This window comes from Pygocentrus nattereri, chromosome 22 (genome assembly GCF_015220715.1).
Source record: "Pygocentrus nattereri isolate fPygNat1 chromosome 22, fPygNat1.pri, whole genome shotgun sequence".
NCBI classification, from domain to species: domain Eukaryota; kingdom Metazoa; phylum Chordata; class Actinopteri; order Characiformes; family Serrasalmidae; genus Pygocentrus; species Pygocentrus nattereri.
In genome coordinates this window covers 29,725,688-29,744,579 of record NC_051232.1, presented here as the reverse complement: position 1 = coordinate 29,744,579, position 18,892 = coordinate 29,725,688, and the positions used below count along the sequence as shown (strand labels likewise).

Here is an 18,892-nt window from a genome sequence, read left to right as displayed (position 1 = left end):
CCATTGGTCAGTGAAATTTCTGTCCTGCTTGATCTGCCTCTGTCGACTGTAAGTGCTTTTATTGTAAAATTGAAACGTCTAGGAGCAGCAACAGCTCAGCCATGAAGCAGTAGACCAGGCAAACTAACGTTGCATCAGGAACTTCACAAAGTAGGTTTCCATGGTCAAGCAGCAGGCCTAAGATCAGCGTTGACTGGAGTGGTGTAGAGCACCTCGCTATTGGACTGTGAAGCTGTGGAATGCTACCTGTAGGAAAGCACAGTGCCAACAGTAAAGTTTGGTGAAGGAGGGATGATATAAGCAGGCTTATATAGGTCTGATGGTCAGATATCCACATACCTTCGCCCATGTTACAACCCATTAAAGGTTAATGAAAATAATCTAGGTATGAATTCTCAAGACTGATTGAGATCAATCAAATTCAGTGATTGAAAAAAATGGTTATTTTTGCGATACACAAATAACCTTCAAGGTTAATCTCGTCAAATTACTGTGAGAATTTTTACAGTTGACATTGCTATGTTAATACAGGCATGTATATGAGAATGACCAGAAGCACATTGCGTTTGAACCTGTTTAACTGCATAAAAAAGCCATTTTGTGCTTTTTTTTCCCTTTCCCCTGCAGCACACCACTTTCAGCCTACATCAGAGCCAAAACACTGTAATGAAGCAACAAAATACTCAAATTACACCCTCTATACAAATTGCTGTGTCATCTATAGCTTTGTCTGCTCTGCTTGTTATGCTGTGCTGATAGTTTCTACTGACAGCTAGCTGAACCCTTAAATTTAGAGTCTGCTTCAAAGCCAAAGAGCTTGTAAGATAGTCACAGCATAGATTTGCATGCATTACACTGAAGCGTTTATTAAATTAGCTCATTGGAAATATAAAGAGACGAAACATTATAGTTATGTTTGTAGTGAATATGTGACTTGCTGTGTGTGTGTGTGTGTGTGTGTGTGTGTGTGTGTGTGTGTGTGTGTGTGTGTCCACATTCCTGTGTGGATTGCTCTACTGTTAATAATAATCCTAGCCAATGAGTGCATGCTCTGTATTGTGTAGTGTTTGAACAGCAGTTGCTCTGCTCCTTACATCTGACATTGCCAGACTCAGTTTTTCTCCTTTCCCTGTCTGTTTCCAGTGTGAGGAAAAAGAGGAGTACATTGAGAGAATCCAGACACTGGACTTTGACACAAAGGCTGCTATTGCGTCTCACATTCAAGAGGTAAGAAGCAGCCCCCAAAACAGTTTGTCCCAAGAGGTCTTTGGCTAGTGTTCTTATATTCAGAGCTTTAATCAAGCCTGAAATTTTGAACTAAACACAAGTATAGCCAGAGGACATTCTGCTCAAGTCTGTTCTTAGCTGACACACGACATACACGAGTTGAGAATCTGAATCTGACTGTACACTGATAAAAGATAAAACTGTGTCTAAACCTGATCCAATCCTGCTGTTTGCTCTCATTCAATTTTGCAAACACTTTGTGCAAACAATACAAGTGATTCCAGTGCACCAGATTAAAAATGATGTATTCTGATAAAAGTAGGGATAAAGAGTATAATAGGAACACAAAATGAAAGCAGGAGTAAACCGAGACAAACTTAAGCCTATGAAAAATCCAGTCACATTGAAAAGTCAGGTCAACTTGGTTAAATCTTTCATTCTCTGTTCTGTATGAGTATTGTTTGTCTTTTTTGTTCCCATATTTTGTACACTGCACTGATATTGTTATGTGCTGCTGCTCTAAAGGTCACCCACAATCAGGAAAATGTTCTGGATCTGCAGTGGCTGGAAGGTGGGGAGTCTCCCCCTGATGACCTGGACTCTCTCTCTAGAAACCTGGCCTTCCACCTCAAACGCCTGGTGGATGAGAGAGACGAACAGCTGGAGGTAAATGATAAAGCAAGCAGATTAACTAGCACTGTTTGAAATAAATCACGTCATTTTCTTGTTTTTCAATAATAAGATTAAAATATTATGCACTACATTCCAGAAAGTTTCAATATTTTAATATTTTTTTGGAGAACAACAGTAATTTATTCATTGAAATGTATCAGTTTTCTATACATAGTAATTTCTTGTAAGTTAGTTATCAAGCCTTGGTCAACTTTCAAATAGCATTCTAGATCAGGGGTGTCAGGCTCAACCAGTAAAAGGGCCATATTAAAAAATCTTTATTAAAATCTTTAAAGTTTTTATTTCGTCTTTATTTAATGTTGTGCTGTAACCCGAACTGGCCATTGTTTATTCAAAATATGCAAAAACTTCAACAGTAAAATACAGACACTTGTAGTAGACCATGAAATATTACATGGACGTTTTAAATATTCAAAATTGTTCAGTTTTGGGGACTGTAGTGCAGCACATTGTGAAATGGGCTAATATGAATAGAAAATTGAAATACCTCTGCGGGCCAGAAAGGATAGCGTGGCTGACCTGATCTGGCCCACAGGCCTTGTGTCTGACACGTGGCTTCTAGATGTTAATTTTATTGTAATTTGATGTTGATGCAGCTCCCTCAGTTGTTGTGGAATTATCTGTATCATCGTTCATCATTCATGTCGCATCGAAGATGTCTTTTAACAGCTACCTGCAGATTATTTGAAAGGTTTTTAGGTAGCAGAGTAAAAGAATCATATACAGTACAGAGCAATGTAACACTTATAGGGTTACGAATACAGTAAAATGAATAACATGCAGGTGTTTTAGCACAGTAGCCCAACATCACCTAAACATTCTGCTCTACTAGAGTATAATAAATACACCATCAAATATCAGTGAAAACTAAACATCTGTCTCTTCCAAATACATATTTGATATCTGCATCAAGTTCAAAACAGATGAAAAATTTTAAATGTTGTGTGTTGGTGGACTCCAGGTGAGGCTGATTAAGCTCAGCTCTCCCATAGTGTCATTGTGGCCTTTGAGGGCATTTCCAGTATCCTCTGCTCTTCTAGTGCTGGATAATGATCGCCAGAGCCACACTCGTGCCCAGCCGCTGTTCATTAAAAAGCCATTCCCCTCCCCTGTCTTTCTGTCTGCTTCACTGTCCCTCTGTCTGTTAGTTTTGTTAGCCCTCTCTCTCCTTTCTCCTCTAACACGCTCTCCCACTGTCACCCACACATGTTCTTAAGATGCCCTTTTTGTTGCTCCGTGTCCATTGTCACTGACATGGTGATCCCTCCCTAACCTTCCATTGCACATGCCCCCAGAGCATGACTTTCTGTCCTAGTGCTTTTAGCCAGTTCTGGTAACGCTCCCCTTATTGCGCTCCTGGTTTCAATTTAATGAAATCATCACGGCCGGCTGCTCAGGCTAGCACAGCATAACTGCCCTAATCTCCTTCCTCTCCCTAATTGGAGACCTCACGCAGAATGGAGGAGGAGAATGCCGCTCATGTTGCCTGCAGAGTTTACTATTGCACTGTTTACATCCCCTCTCACAAATGCCTAAAATGGACCACTCCTCATAAGCAGCCTGTCCTGCATGCTTCATACAAAAGAGAGTTGATAAATAAGAACATTGCACTGAAATCTAAAATCCAGTTTCTAACCGTTTCATGGGCACATAAAATGAACAAAATACCATTCTGCAGTTATACTGATAGATATCGCAGTTGTGATATGTCTTGAATTTAAAACTCGTTGCTAAACCCATGGTGGGACATGATAAAAGACTGTCCATGTTATTTTGAATGTATTTATTTTTCTTGGATATTGTAAATGCCTTGAATTATCCAAACTACCAACACTCATTAAGAAGTTCTAAGGTTGTTCAGGTTTGCTCACAGCACACAGTAAAGGCTTATTTTTTTTAACTTTGTAATACAAAATCTAAAATTCTGGGACAGTAGTTGGGACAGTAAGTGAAAGTTGGGATATTAAGTGAAAGATGGGACAGTAAGTGAAACGCTAATAAAAGAAGCAAGCAGTGACTAGTAAATTCTTTTTGACCTGTATTTATTTGAAAAAAGTACAAAAATATGCTTAATGTTTCACTTTTTTACCTTATTTTTGATAAACTAATTGTATTTGATGCCTGCAAGACTTTGCAAAAACATTGGGACAGGAGCATGTTTACTGCTCTGCTACACACAGCTTTCATTTTTAACAACATTCTGTAGTCATGTGGGGACTGAAGACACCAACTGATGTTTGAAAGTTCTAAAAGCAGAATTTTTTGTTGTTACATTGTGTGAGTTTATTGCTGTGCAACAGTACAAGGCTTTTTTTGACGTATTTGTTTCTTGTATCGTTATAATGCATCACACATTTTCAAGATCTGCAGACAGATCTGGACTGCAGGCAGATCAGTCGGAATCTTTTGATGACATTATGCACTGAAATACCTGAAGTGTCAAGTTGCTGACTAGACTTTTCCTCCATGCTCCTTTTATACCCAAGCATGATTGCATCATTTTAGATGTATTTTTCAATATTTTTGACCATTCCTGGTCTTTGCCCATGCCCAAACTTTTTTTTGAAGGTGTTGCAGGCATTAAATCCAGAATGATCGATGACGTTCATAAGGTGCTTTTACATACTGTCCAAATGTTTTGGGAACTAAGTTTTGTATAATTATTGTAAAAGCCAGTATCTCTGTACTGGTTAACTAACGATGTCATGCAACTCGTTTTGATAGAATTTGCTTTTGTTCACATCATTAATTACTTAAGAGTGTCTCTTTGCCCTCAGACCATTGTGGAGCTGACTCAGGAAAGAGACTGTGGTCAGTTCTCGCCCCCTGCACCCAGTGCCCAGTCACCCAATGACTCGCCCAGTATGCGCCGCACTGAAAGCAGGCAGCACCTCTCCGTTGAACTGGCAGATGCCAAGGCTAAGATTCGACGCTTTCGACAAGAGCTGTGAGTATATAATGCCCTGAATACAAAACCTGAGTGCTGAATGTGATTTAGTAATGGGTTATAAGGTGACCAACAGCCATCATGGCTTCTTCAATATTCCCATCAAGAATATTGATGTACAGTTCAGTGCTAGAATTGATGAGAGCAACTATGACTGGTTTCATGCATCACTTACAAATGAAAAAAGCAATCAACCACATCTCGTAGCAATACAGTTGCCCGGAAGTGGACGTGATAGGTTAATGTGTTCTGCTTTAATAAATTAGTCATTTCGGGACCATTACTGTATCTTTTGAAAGTACTACAGTGCATATTCTTTTGCAGTTTTGTGTAATGTTTCAACACACAACCACACATTTATTATAAACCCTACTTTTTATGACTACTAACGTCAACAAGGGTACTTTTAATGAACTCATAGCAACTGTACTCTGAAAGATTTTGATCAACTACTATCAGCTATGAATTGTCTCAGCTTTTGACACAAATTTAAAAAATTCTCCACCTTGCCCTTGCTCACAACTGCAGGCAATTTCCTGTGAAATTCCTGAGAACAGCAGAAGCAGACTGTTGAGTCAAGGCAAAAGGCCTAATGTTGTCAGAGCCATCATTTTCAAAGCATTGCAGTTTCCCTGATATCTCAGCTTTGCCTTGTCTGATATGGTAAGGCCAGCACAAAAGCTTTTTGCAAGCTTGTAAATAATTGAACTTCCTCCTTAAGAGTACATTAACCTTGAGAGACAATATACATCAGTTTGATTTAGAGGTAGCGGTCAGTCAGATAGAGAAGCAGTTTGAAAATGAGAGGAAGTTGCTTTTAAGTGCTCTGTAGCCAGCTTTTTCAAACAGTGCCTGTCTAAAAGCTTATGATGATGATGTAGTTATGCACTAGTCAGAGCTTGTTGCATTCATTCAGATGTAAAGCCTCGATCATGACCAGCAAGAAACTTTTTGCATTCACAGACATTTGAAGCAAATGTTTTGTTTCATTTATCCCAGCTAGTTTGAGCCTTCTCTCTCTGACACATTTAAAGCGACGCCTAAAGTCTCTGTTAGATGCTGTTGGCCTAGTTATGCCCTGACCCTGTCACAGTGATGTCAGCAAAGTGAAGAATGAATCTGCAAAGAAACAGTGGTAAGACAAAGCCAGCGCTTGCCTCCACAGGGCCTGTCACTGGATCAGATGTCTGGGGATTTGGCCCAGATCAGATGATAATCTAGCATGTTGGATATTCTTCAAGTGTCTTTGACCTAGTTCCTGTGTGCTTTTCCGGAGCACGCAACTCTGCAGAATTGTTGTTTATCTTCAGATTCCTCCTTTGCAGTTGTTGTGTCCCATCCCCTCTGTTCCTCCTTCACACATGAAACATTGGAGGAGAGAAAAAGGGCAGTCTATTTTTGTCAACATGGCAAAGCACTAAAAAAGAAATATTCTACTCTGCATTGCTCCGCTCAGGCTGAGCAAGTTTTTGTACTGTTCAGCATTGTAATGCTAGGATAGGTCTGTAGCCTTTGTCATCTATACAGTTATAAAGCACCATGGTTTCTGAAATGATGGCATTGGTTTGGCCCACATGTATAGCAGACAAAAAATATGGGGATGTTATTGTTGATGTGTTTCCTCTACCATAGAGGATTTGCAGAGAGATGGTCAAATTTGGTGTTATTGAGGAAAGTACTGTGTGAGTGTGCATGAGTCTATGCATGAGTCTGCATCCTCAGTTCCCATTCTCTTTTGTTAAAGCCTTCAAGTCATTGGAATTACTCATACCTTGGGATCCCTTTGTTGCTCCTCAGGGAGTTTTACCCCACTTGTCATTTGCTTCTTAGAGGTTTAGACTCAGATATTTGTAAACTGTCTTGGTGACTCTGCCTGTTCTGCAAAGCCCTAAACAAATACAATTGGGATTAGCTGAATTAAATTTAGTTACCTACCCCTTCAAGGAATTTCCAAGCCAATGTATTGCTTGTAAGTGAGTAAAGCCAGTGACGAGTGACTCATTTTCACTGAGACAAGTCATTTTAGCTTAGTGGAGCAGTGACACAGAAAAGTATTGAAAAAGCAGCGTTGAAAGCACCTTGTCAAAGGAGTTGCCTCTTCCTGGGCTTCTGGGAGTACCTGAGTCACCCCACATGTTCTGTCATGCTCTTTTTTTCTGGTTTTACATCTAAAAGAACTTTCCTTTCTCCCATTTCAAGCTTCATATTCAAATATAGTCTGGTAATTACACAGGTAAAATGTTATCAGGTACAGATGATAATTAGTATTTAGTAATATTCATTGTATTCAAAAGTATTCTTTTAAGAGGAGGAAGTGGCAGTTGTGTGAGTAGAGGACAGGAGAGGAGTCTGTGCCCATTCTGCCAGATGCTGTCAGGATGTTGTGAGGGAACCGTTGTAGATTTGCATAACCTGAGAGTGTTTTTTTATGCCAAGGCTGTTTGTAAATTCGCACAACTGCTCTCTTAGCCCTAAAGCACATCTTAAACATAAATTTATCCCAAACTTTAACCTTGTAAATACTGAAAACACTTCTACTTTCTCTCTGAAACAGTAGAGCCCTTTCTCACCTTCTTCTTTCTTTCTTTTCTTTTTTTTTCTCATCACATTATATATTCCTTTTAAAAGTCGCTGCGTTTTGGAGTCATTTTCAGGCTTCTATTACAGTTTTTTCTATTGCAGTTCTTAATGAGCATAATCACTGCTGTTAAATCAGTGATATGTTCACCAGCTCTCAGTTTCACATTTGACATTACAGAGAAAGGGAGGACTGATTGTAAAACAGATGGGATGGAAAGATGAAATGTGTATTTTAAACCTTTTCTCTCTGTTCCAGAGAAGAGAAGAGTGAGCAGCTAATGGACTGCAGGCAGGAGCTGGAGAACCTAGAGAAAGAGTTAAAGAGGATTCAGCAAGAGGTAGTACATTAGCATCTTGCTTCATTATAGACTGGATTAGTGCTCAGCACTATGCAGACATCATTAGACCAACCATTACTACACACACACAAACAGACACGTAGGCCAGTTAAACAGAGGCAAGAGTCGACATTGGCTAGCAAGGTCTGTATGTATCTAATTGACTGTTCGAATGAATAGAATAGCGAGGTATAAACATTATTACGGTGATTTAAAAAAATAGACTGTAGAGAGACTATATTGTCCTACCAGGTACATCACCACCTACTTTTAGATTCAGTACACAGTGTTTTAGCTGTGCTACTCTGAGTGATTCTGCTCAGTTCTCGGCACGCTCTGTAGAGGCTTCTCTCTGTTTCACATAGCCAGACAGAGCATTTTCATTCTCAGTGTGAGTATATAACTCGAGTGCTTTGTCCGTACTTGATTGTCTATTCCAACATTCAGTGCAAGTCACCAAAGAGCAAGATTTGTAAATTCAGTGTATGCACAGTGTATGTCTGGCTTTTGAGAACATTCAGCTACAGCTCAACTCCAAACTCCAATCAAAAGATTCTGAGAAGACGTAAACTCCACACGTGAGCTCTTCCGCTTCATGAACCTCAGATGTGATTCCTACTGTCATTGAGCTACAGAGACTGTAGTGAAAGGACCGATGAGGAGCAAAATTCTGTATTGCACTTTACTTACAGCTGTACATAAGGATTTCTAATCAAGCCCACTTTCTCTGCTGTACTGTTATGTAATCTAAGATCTAAGGTAAATAATGTAACGTGGACTTCATTTAATATCAGCTAGATTTTAATGATTTAACTGTTACATACATGTTCTTATTTACACTTACAACTACTCAATTCTAAGTAGGTTACTCAATATGGTAATGGACTAAAAAATATGAATTTATACTTCATTTCGGTCTGAAAAAAACTGTATCTGTGCGTCCCTGGTAAAAATATCAGAATTGATTTCCATTCTGCCGTCAGAATAGACACTAGGGGGCCTGCAGAAAGAAGTTGAGCCTTTCATGTACAGTTGCTTCTCTTACTCTCAGAACTATACCGTTTCCTCTGTTATCCAGGATTAGTCAACACTACAAACTCCTGCAATCTTACTGTCTTAATTCGGGCTAATTAAGTCTAGTCCCTTAACCAATTATTGGCTCAGCTGTTTTCATTTAGATTGTGGCAGCACATGTCTAGGTGTATTTTTAGAATGACCTGTAAACATATTGTCCTCGAGGAAAGTGCCAGAACACCAGTGAAATCCTTGGATCCAGAGACAGGATTAGCTTTAACCCATTGACCAAATTGACCACTGCTCTTATATTTGTGTCTGTGTGTGTTTATTAGAACCTACAGTTACTGTCTGATGCACGATCTGCCAGGGCCTACCGTGATGAGTTGGATGCCCTGAGAGAGAAAGCCATTCGAGTGGACAAGCTGGAGAGTGAAGTGGGCCGTTACAAAGAGAGGCTCCATGACATTGAGTTTTACAAAGCCAGAGTGGAGGTATACAGTAAATTGAAAGCACTTAAAACACAGTACAACTTACCAGAATTACATCAAGTTCTTCGTTGAACAGTTTTTGGGGCCAAAGAACCACTATGTTTTTATTAATGTTTTTTAAATATCATTGTGCTATGATGTAAACTGTTATTGTTTATTTAAAATATGCCAAAATGTCAACAGCAACATGCATGCACTTGTAGTAAAATGCAACTAGGGTATTTGGTGATATGACTGGTGTGGAATTGTCTAAAACTGTGTAGTAATCCTGTCACATAGATTGTTGGGAGAGTAGGGTTGGAGCACACATTGCATTGCAGTGCATGCTGGGGATTATAATTCAGCATATTATGAAATGGGCTAATTTGAACAGAAAATCTAAATGATTAAACTGGCTGAATAAGATTGTGCACTGGTTCTGATTTGGCCTGTGGGCCTTATGTCTGACACATGGGCCTTAGTATATTTTATGCCCACAAAAGTGGTTTCCTTAGAAGTTAGTTATTAACAGGTGCTTCATATTTGGTCACACAGGAACTGAAAGAGGACAATCAGATTCTTCTGGAAACGAAGAGCATGCTAGAGGACCAGCTGGAGGGCTCCAGAGCTCGCTCTGATAAACTGCATGAATTAGAGAAGGAGAATCTGCAGCTGAAAGCCAAAATCCATGACATGGAGATGGTACGTATACTAGAAGATTATAGAAAAGTCCTCTAAAAGAACATGACTAGATGCTTTGACATGGTAAGTCTGCATGATTGCGTTAGTCCTGATGTTGTACTGTATATGTGTCAGGAGCGGGACATGGACAGGAAACGCATCGAAGAGCTATTGGAGGAGAACCTGACACTGGAGATGGCTCAGAAGCAGAGCATGGATGAGTCCCTACATTTAGGCTGGGAGCTGGAGCAGCTCTCCAAAACCACACCTGAGCTCACGGAGGGTAAGTAGCCCCATGGCCTCAGCACCTCGGCTTATTCACACATGATTGATTAACGTAATTAATATTTAATGACCTCAAGTCCCAGATTATCACCCAGTCCACGTTTGACAAAGCTAATAAGGTTAACTGGGCCTAAATCCCAGATAAACCTTCGTTGTTTACCAAATGAGCTCAGCTCAGCTTGTTGTTACAGTTGCTGAAGAGTGAGAAGGTTTAATATTCCTTTTTGCTGTTATACCTGCAGTTCCACAGAAGTCTCTGGGTCATGAGGTGAATGAGCTGACCTCCAGCCGGCTCCTTAAGCTGGAGATGGAGAATCAAACGCTCTTGAAAACGGTGGAGGACCTGAAAAGTTGTGGGGAGGCTAGCACACGCCTCCTCAAAGCCGAGAAGGAGAACCAGAAACTCAGCAAAAAGGTCAGATGATGAGTCCTCTATCTGTCTCTGGGTTTATGTGTGTGCTGTCTTTGCTGTGGGGGGCACCATACTCAGAAAAGCTCACTGAAGTGGCTTATAATAAAAAGAGCTCAGTAAAGACGAGAGAGACGGAAGGAACAAAAGCCCGAAGGTCCCTTCACGGGACTTTGATCTCAGGTCATTCTTTCAGTGTCGCAGAGTTATTTTTGGGAAGCTAAGCGCTCAGTTTTAAGCTCAGATTAAGTCATGAATAAAATGCAATTTCCCCACACAAAGGCAAGAAAGTTAGGTTACTAAAAGAGTGAAATAGGTTGTGCTGTAGCTCAAGCACTACTGCTGGAAAATACAATGGCTGCTCTCAGCCCAGACGTGTGCAGCCCTAAGCTGTCACTTAAGCAGCTTTGACAGAATTAGATCTTATAGATAGATCATATATACATAATGGGTTTAACGTCCTCTGTATGTGGCTGTATGTCTCTGTGTTTGTCTATGTTTCTGTGCCAGCCTATTACATGATGCTGTGTAATTATGTATTTCCAAAAGCTTTGAGTTTAAAAAAAAAACTGGAACGTCTGCAAGGACACTGGAACACGCCCTCCAGAAGAGCTTTGCATCACAGCTGTGTCTGTGTTTCAGGGACAATGTAGACACACACTATCCCTCCCTCTCCCTTCATGAGTGTGAGCAAAGAGGGTGTTAATTATCCCTGTCTGATCCTACACCCCACATTTTAGCTGTAAAAATAGGAGGGTTAAGGACCTTAGTCTTCTTGGGTTACAGCTGCACTCCTCATGCACCCTAGAAATCAGTCATCTAATTTCTGTGCACATGTGAAACTACCCACCTATTTGTGGAAAAGTCCGATTGATGGGTTAGTAATGTTTTTGTCTATGGGTCTGGATGTCCTGCGCAGCTGGAACAGCTGGAGAACGAGATGCATGTGGACAGAGAAAGCCTGCGCAGTGCTGAGAGCCTCAGCTCAGACCTGATGAAGGAGAAAGCACAGCTACAGAAAACCTTGGAAACACTGAGAGAAAACTCAGAGAGACAGGTGTGTACTGGACTCCTAGGAGGTGTCCAAAGGTCAAAATGAGTCAAAAGCTGTTGTTTTCTCTTTTTTTTTAATGTTCAGCTGTGTTTTATGTTAGTTTCTGTGTAAGTTCAAAAAGACCCATAATGGATAAGCATATGCTGTTCATTTTTGTGGCTTTCAATTTTTTCATGGGTTCCACCAGAAAATCGTGCTTTTTGATCTTTTGTTTCCAGGCCTCATTGATCCCCAATGTTGTCTTTGAGCATTTTTTTCCATAGTGTGAGAAAATATATTGATAACATGAAAACATTTAGGTAGCATCTATGCTATCAGAAATTTGTCTTTCAGAAATTAAATGTGTGTACTCTCAGTGTCTCCTCAGATAATTTAATGATCTAATACATAGGCATATGGTCAGCCTGATGTCAAAAAATACTTACAAAAGACATCAGAGAATGTCTTATATTCATAAGGCTTAAACATTTTCTAAGGTGCTTATCCCCCTGGGCCATGGGGGTGCTGGAGCCTATTCCAGCGCTCTTTGGGCAGAAGGCAGGAAACAAGTCACCAGTCCACCACAGGGCAAACGCGCGCACACACACACACACACTTTTCCTTAATAAATGGTAAGGTAAATTATAGAAGACTATAGTTATTAGCTGTTTAAATGTACAACTCCAATTCCAATGAAGTTGGGACGTTGTGTAAAACATAAATAAAAACAGAATACGCTGATTTGCAAATCCTTTTCAACCTATATTCAATTGAACACACTACAAAGACAATGTTGTCGTATTTGCATTTCATAATGCGCTACACATTTTCAATGGGAGACAGGTCTGGACTGCAGGCAGGCCAGTCTAGTACCCGCACTCTTTTACTACAAAGCCACGCTGTTGTAACACGTGCAGAATGTGGCTTGGCACTGTCTTACTGAAATAAGCAGGGACATCTCTGAAAAAGACGTTGCTTGTATTAAATGTCTTTGACTTTAATTAAATTCAATTGAATATAGGTTGAAAAGGATTTGCAGATCGTATTCTGTTTTTATTTATGTTTTACACATCATCCCAACTTCATTGGAATTGGGGTTGTATTTATGAATTGCATAATTAAGCAGTTACATAATGACTTACGTTTACATTCAGTTTATGTCTTGTATCAAAAAGTTTGATTTGGTCAGACAAGAAATGCCAAGAAATTGCAAAACTTTTTTTTGCAAAACAAGACTGTATGCACAACTTTTCATTAAATTCGTCGTCTCCTCTATTGCCTTCCAACTGAAATCTAGAATTTATTACAAATTTAGAGTACACATCATCGGAATTTCTTTGCTTGTTTGAATGAATACAAGAAACACTGTTCCCATAAAAGTACACCATGCCTTTGTGAATTTTAAGTATTAATCGTTAGTTTCCATTTCTCACTGGGGCAGGTTAAGGGACTGGAGCAGGAAAATGACCACCTGAACCAGACTATTGCCTCCCTGAGGCAGCGCTCTCAAGTCAGTGCTGAGGCCAGGGTCAAAGATATAGAGAAGGAAAACCGTGTGCTTCATGAGTCCATCAAAGAGACCAGTAGCAAACTCAACAAACTTGAGTTTGAACGTAAGCAACTGCGCAAAGACATGGAGTACTATAAAGAGAAAGGCGAGAAGTCTGAGGAGCTAGAGATGGAGGTCCATCGCTTAGAGCGGGAGAACGAAGGGCTGCAGAAACGGGTGGCCAGCCTCAGCATCACCTGTGAGAAAGTGGAGGCCCTGGAGAAGGAGAACACTGAGCTAGAGGCGGAGAGCAGAAAGCTGAAGAAGAAGATTGATGGGCTGAGAAATACAGTTCTCCAGTTAGAGGCCCTAGAGAAGGAGAACACTCAGCTGGATGAGGAGAACTTGGAGCTACGGCGCATGACTGAATCACTAAGGTCTGCAGGCGCCAAAGCCGCTCAGCTAGAGCTGGAGAACAAGGAGCTGGAGAGTGAGAAAAGCCAACTACAGAGGAGCTTGGAGCTGTTGAAAGCTTCATCAAAAAAGACTGAAAGACTGGAGGTGAGCTACCAGGGCTTAGACTCTGAGAACCAGCGGCTCCAGAAGGCCCTGGAGAATAGTAGCCGGAAGATCCAGCAACTGGAAGGTGAACTCCAGGACTTGGAGAGCGAGAACCAGAGCCTTCAGAGGAGTCTGGAGGAACTCAAGATCTCTAGCAAGCGTTTGGAGCAGCTGGAGCAGGAGAACAGAGTGTTAGAGCAGGAGAGTACACAGCTGGAGAAAGACAAGAAGCAACTGGAGAAAGAGAATAAACGCCTGCGACAGCAGGCTGAAATCAGAGACTCCAAATTAGATGACGACAATCAGCGTATCTCGCATCTTGAGAAGGAGAACCGCGCCCTTAGCAAGGAAGTAAGCACCCTCAAAGACTCCTACAATCGCGTTAGAGACCTTGAAAGGGACAACAAGGAGCTAGTGAAGAAAGCCACAATTGACAAGAAGACACTGGTCACATTGAGAGAGGTACGTACCTAAGGCAGCCGCTCCAAAGCAACCCTTAAAAAATCTGGTGAAAAATGAAATGCAATTATAATCAGATACAGTTAATACAGTCAATCATTTTAATAGATAGTATATCATATAATGTCTTAAATGTATAAGTGAGTCTTTTTGAGATTATTTTACAATTCAGTATGGTTTAAGGCAAGTTTGTTGCTTAATAATTCAGTGTTTAAGGCACATGTTTAATGTTTTAGACATGCAGTTTTTACAATGCTAAAGACTTGGTGAAATATAAGCTTTTTCTTCTTGATAGCCTGAAAGCGTTTATATTTAGGGGTCTGTTACTTAAGACTATTTTATGACCACATTAACCTCAAACTTCAGTAGTCTGTGATAGAGCCTCAGTTTCTGCTCTGGATATGACCCCAGTCTGATGTTTTGTGATATAGGAGCTGGTTAGTGAGAAACTGAAAAGCCAACAGATGAATAATGACCTGGAGAAACTAACTCACGAACTGGAAAAGATTGGTCTGAATAAAGAGGGACTGTTGCATGATGAACAGAGTTCTGATGCCAGGTGATTTACATTTACCCAGCAGTCTACTTACATATGCACGTGCACACATGCTCAAAAATTGTTTGCCTTGTACATTTCACTCCTGTGGGGTAGTTTTCAGCAGCATTTTTTCCAAGGAAAAATGATAACGTTTATGAGGCAAACTTTCAAAAGCTTTCACAACCAAACTTAAATTGGCAGATCCCCCACCTTTTTAAAGTTTCAAAACAACCAACTGAAGCAATAGCTAAAGTGAAGTAACTTCCAGATGGAATGATTCACAATGTTATGTTCCATTTTGTAACATTTGAGCCATAGTAGGAGAGTTTTATTTAATTGTGTAATAATGGAATATGATATTATGGCTATAGTTTTGGATACATTTTGGGGAGGCTGTTGATTTTAAATGTACACTGTCTTCTGTAACTCTCAGATTCAAGCTGCTGGAGTCAAAGCTGGAGTCCACTCTGAAGTCTTCACTAGAAATTAAGGAGGAGAAGATTGCCTCCTTGGAAGCTAGACTACAGGAGTCTTCCAACCTCAACCAGCAGCTCCGTCAGGAACTCAAAACAGTGAGTTTTTGTCATATTCATGTCAGTGCAAAATACACTTCACTGTACATCCATTAAAGCATGTCTGGAGAACAAGGAAGGGTAATTGAAAAACTTTGGGTGAAACAACTATGTGATGCATTGAAGAATTTAAGACAATTTTTTTTAGCTATTCACTTATTTGCTTTCAGAAATGCCTTTATATTACAAGTAATAGAGGTCAGTTCATGTTTGGAGTTTTCTGACCTAAAACAGAGCTGAACTGTGTCTCACCCACCTATTTCACTCCATCAGGTCAAGAAGAACTATGAGGCTCTGCGACAGAGGGAAGAAGAGGAGCGCATGGTGCAGAGCTCGCCCCCTAGAGGAGTTGAAGACTCAAAGAGTATCAGTAAGTGGGAGAAGGAGAGCCATGAGGCCACTAGAGAGCTGCTGAAGGTCAAAGATCGGCTAATTGAAGTGGAAAGGAATGTAAGTTACCTATGTCTTGCTTATCATGAAAAACAGCTTCTTGTACATAGATACATACATCTCACTATCTTTGTGGTTAATTGAAAAAATGAAAAGTCTTTGTATTTTATGTCATATCAGTGATCGCTTGTGTACATTTTTCCAGAACGCCACTCTACAAGCAGAGAAGCAGGCCCTCCGCACCCAGCTGAAACAGCTTGAGACTCAAAGCAGCAATCTCCAGGCTCAGATACTAAACTTGCAGAGACAGACCACTTCACTGCAGGAGAACAACACTACCCTGCAGACCCAGAATGCCAAACTACAGGTCACTAGAACCATGAAACCACTACTGTATCACTGTCTCTCTGTCTTTGGTTTCTCATCTATCCTGACTTCACTGCCATCGAAATGTTACCTAGCGTCTGATACTCATGTGGGAATGGAAGTATAATGTGTTACTTTCTCTCTCACTCTCATCTATCATATCTTAAATTTTCCACAGCTGCCATGTAAATGTGGTCATCATGACCAGTTGAATGCAGAGATTGGTTTTGCATCCACTATGGCACAGTATGTACAAGGATTTAGATCAAGCAACAGTTCAGGATAAAATTAGGTCAGTTGTAACACTAGGCTTAGTTCCATCTGCAGCTGTATTTACAGTTTTCAAGTTTTATCACGGATCACTTATGAAAAAAACATATTCCAAAGTTATTTATAAAATATATTATTGCAGTGTATCAGAATGACCAAAAATGTATTGGCTAAGTATATTTTTAAAATCCCTTCATTTGTATTTGTTACTCTATTTTTCAGGTGTATTTATTTACAGATATAACTAAAAATACATGAACTGAAAAAACAATTGTGTTCTGCATTATACTTAAACCATGTACAGCAAGCATAAAATCATAACTGCATTTTTACACTATCAGTACCTACAACACTTGCTTTTGTGATGTTAAAGGTTAATTTACTAATATTTAAAACTAAGATACTAGAATACTAAACACAGCATTACACAGATATTTTGGCTGTTTCCATACTTTTTAAAAAATGTATTTGATAATATTTGTTTGGTTATGTATTTGGTTAATATGGCAATTTCTACTGAAATACATTTTAGTGCTTGGACTGTTTCGTGGCATGGACTGCATGGTATTCAAAATGTATTTCAAATCTATAAAAAAAAATTCCCGAGTGGGATGTAACAGGTATTTCAGTTCTAAAAGCATTTTTAATCACTGGCAGATAAGTAGACCAATCCTGCTCTCCCATTACAGACGTGCGTATATTGTATCCTGATGTGACATCTCTCTGCAGTCAAATCCATGCTTTCAGGCCCCATGGATTATCTGGTACATGATTTCACTAAAAGTAGGGCATAAGCCTGAGTTTCGTGATCCTACAGAAATCTTAAAGGAATTCGTGAGTGCTCTGCCAAAAGTGATAATGTGACTTCAGTGGTTGGGATAGTGTAGTGGGTAACACCTCTGCCTTCTACACTGTAGACTTAGGTTCAATCCCCACCTGGTTAAGCACCCTACACTATACCAATAAGACTCCCAACACTACCTTCGCCTACCTGTGAAAAAAAAAAATCAAATTGTAAGTTGCTATGGATAACAGTGTCTGCCAAATGCTGTAAATGACCAGAAGAGCATAAAAGCCAGCTGTTAATATGACCTTGCTAACTGCTGGGCTTTACAGCCTGCTAATTTCCAGTTGTGATGATACTAATTTTGTGGTTTCAATAGCTGCTAGGATCTAGTCAGTGTTAGCCATGTTGGCATTTATGTCCAAACAACACAAACAAAGTGGCAGATATGTAATTTCCAGCTGGCTTTAGGCCCTGTCTACGTTCAGAGAGGTCAGTGTCACATCTCTGGGTTGTTCTATGATCTACAGGTGGAGAACTCAACATTGAACTCGCAGAATGCTGCACTGGCAACCCAGAATGCTCAGCTGCAGAGCCAGCAGTGCAGCGCAGAGAGTGAGAGAGATGGGGCAGTGCGGGAGCGCGAGGAGCTCCGCACCACCTATGAGCTCCTCCTGCGGGACCATGAGAAGCTGGCTGCCCTCCATGAGCGGCAAGCTGCTGAATATGAGGCACTGATCGGCAAACATGGTGGCCTGAAGACTGCGCACAAGAGTCTAGAGGTGCAGCACCGAGACTTGGAGGACAGGTGAGGCCATACTTTATTATTATTATTATTATTTTACCCATCACTTTGATTTAGATTCAAGTCACTGGCATGTTAATTCATTTCATTTTGGGATTTTGGTGTGTTCCAAAATTATAACAAATCAGCAGTTGGCAGTGTAAAAATGATAAATTCCTGTTTTATGATGAGTATGAGCATCATGGCGTGAATAGTGATGCAAGCACACGTATCATAACTTTTATGTGGGCTATGTGTTGTTTGAATATACAGGTACAACCAGTTGCTGAAACAAAAGGCTCAACTGGAGGAGCTGGAGAAAGTGCTGAAGGCAGAGCAGGAGAAGATGCTCTCGGAGAACAAGAACCACCAGGCCACAGCTGCAGAGTACCACAAGCTGAAGGAAGACAATGACAAGTGAGTGACTTTAACCAGCACCTAGTGATGTTAGATATCTGTCACATTTGTCAGCTCTGGGGTCTAAAATCTCCAATTGCCCACCTACCTCTTTTTTCCCTCACAGTCATTTACATTTTGTGTGTAATCATGTAAACCATATGTGACACTTAATATTTATTTTTGTTTTGTTTTTATTTGTACCAAGTGACTAAGAGAACATGTATAATGCTTCTCTCTCCTTACCCCAAGGCTCAACACTACCTACCAGCAATTGCTGAAAGACAATGAGGGTCTTCAGGCTGACCACAAGAACCTGAAGAGCCAGCTGAACGCAGCCAAACTAGAGCAGACACGCCTGGAGGCTGAGTTCTCCAAACTCAAAGAGCAGTACCAGCAGCTGGACATCACTTCCACCAAACTCACCAACCAGTGTGAGGTAAATTCTCCCCACTGTCAGCTAATATGCCTTAATCAGGGCTAGAGTGAAGTTTGTGGTTTTAAGGCAATTTTATTTCCTAATGGGAGCCTAAGGGAGGCTTGAAAGAGGAACCTGTTCATCTCTGATGTCCTGAGAGGAAATGCATTATTCGAAGGTTGGTTAGA

At 40.4% G+C, this 18,892-nt stretch overlaps 1 protein-coding gene across 11 annotated transcripts in view; it reads left to right on the top strand.

Annotated features, from left to right (window-relative positions):
• LOC108429267 (girdin) overlaps nt 1–18,892 on the top strand; it is a 62,241-nt gene that overhangs the window by 29,472 nt on the left and 13,877 nt on the right. For 10 of the 11 annotated variants that reach the window (XR_005129412.1, XM_037533083.1, XM_037533082.1 and 7 more), the window contains exons 6-22: nt 1,144–1,227; nt 1,753–1,893; nt 4,698–4,867; nt 7,704–7,785; nt 9,135–9,293; nt 9,825–9,971; nt 10,086–10,233; nt 10,478–10,650; nt 11,564–11,701; nt 13,119–14,189; nt 14,618–14,745; nt 15,158–15,296; nt 15,570–15,746; nt 15,892–16,053; nt 17,637–17,914; nt 18,164–18,307; nt 18,539–18,725. Coding sequence is in view for 10 of the 11 variants with exons in the window: in XM_037533083.1 (XP_037388980.1) it covers nt 1,144–1,227; nt 1,753–1,893; nt 4,698–4,867; nt 7,704–7,785; nt 9,135–9,293; nt 9,825–9,971; nt 10,086–10,233; nt 10,478–10,650; nt 11,564–11,701; nt 13,119–14,189; nt 14,618–14,745; nt 15,158–15,296; nt 15,570–15,746; nt 15,892–16,053; nt 17,637–17,914; nt 18,164–18,307; nt 18,539–18,725 (3,528 nt within the window). In the remaining variant the exon portion in view is untranslated. The remainder of the gene's footprint in view (nt 1–1,143; nt 1,228–1,752; nt 1,894–4,697; nt 4,868–7,703; nt 7,786–9,134; nt 9,294–9,824; nt 9,972–10,085; nt 10,234–10,477; nt 10,651–11,563; nt 11,702–13,118; nt 14,190–14,617; nt 14,746–15,157; nt 15,297–15,569; nt 15,747–15,891; nt 16,054–17,636; nt 17,915–18,163; nt 18,308–18,538; nt 18,726–18,892) is intronic. The other variant, XM_037533080.1, reaches the window with a different exon arrangement.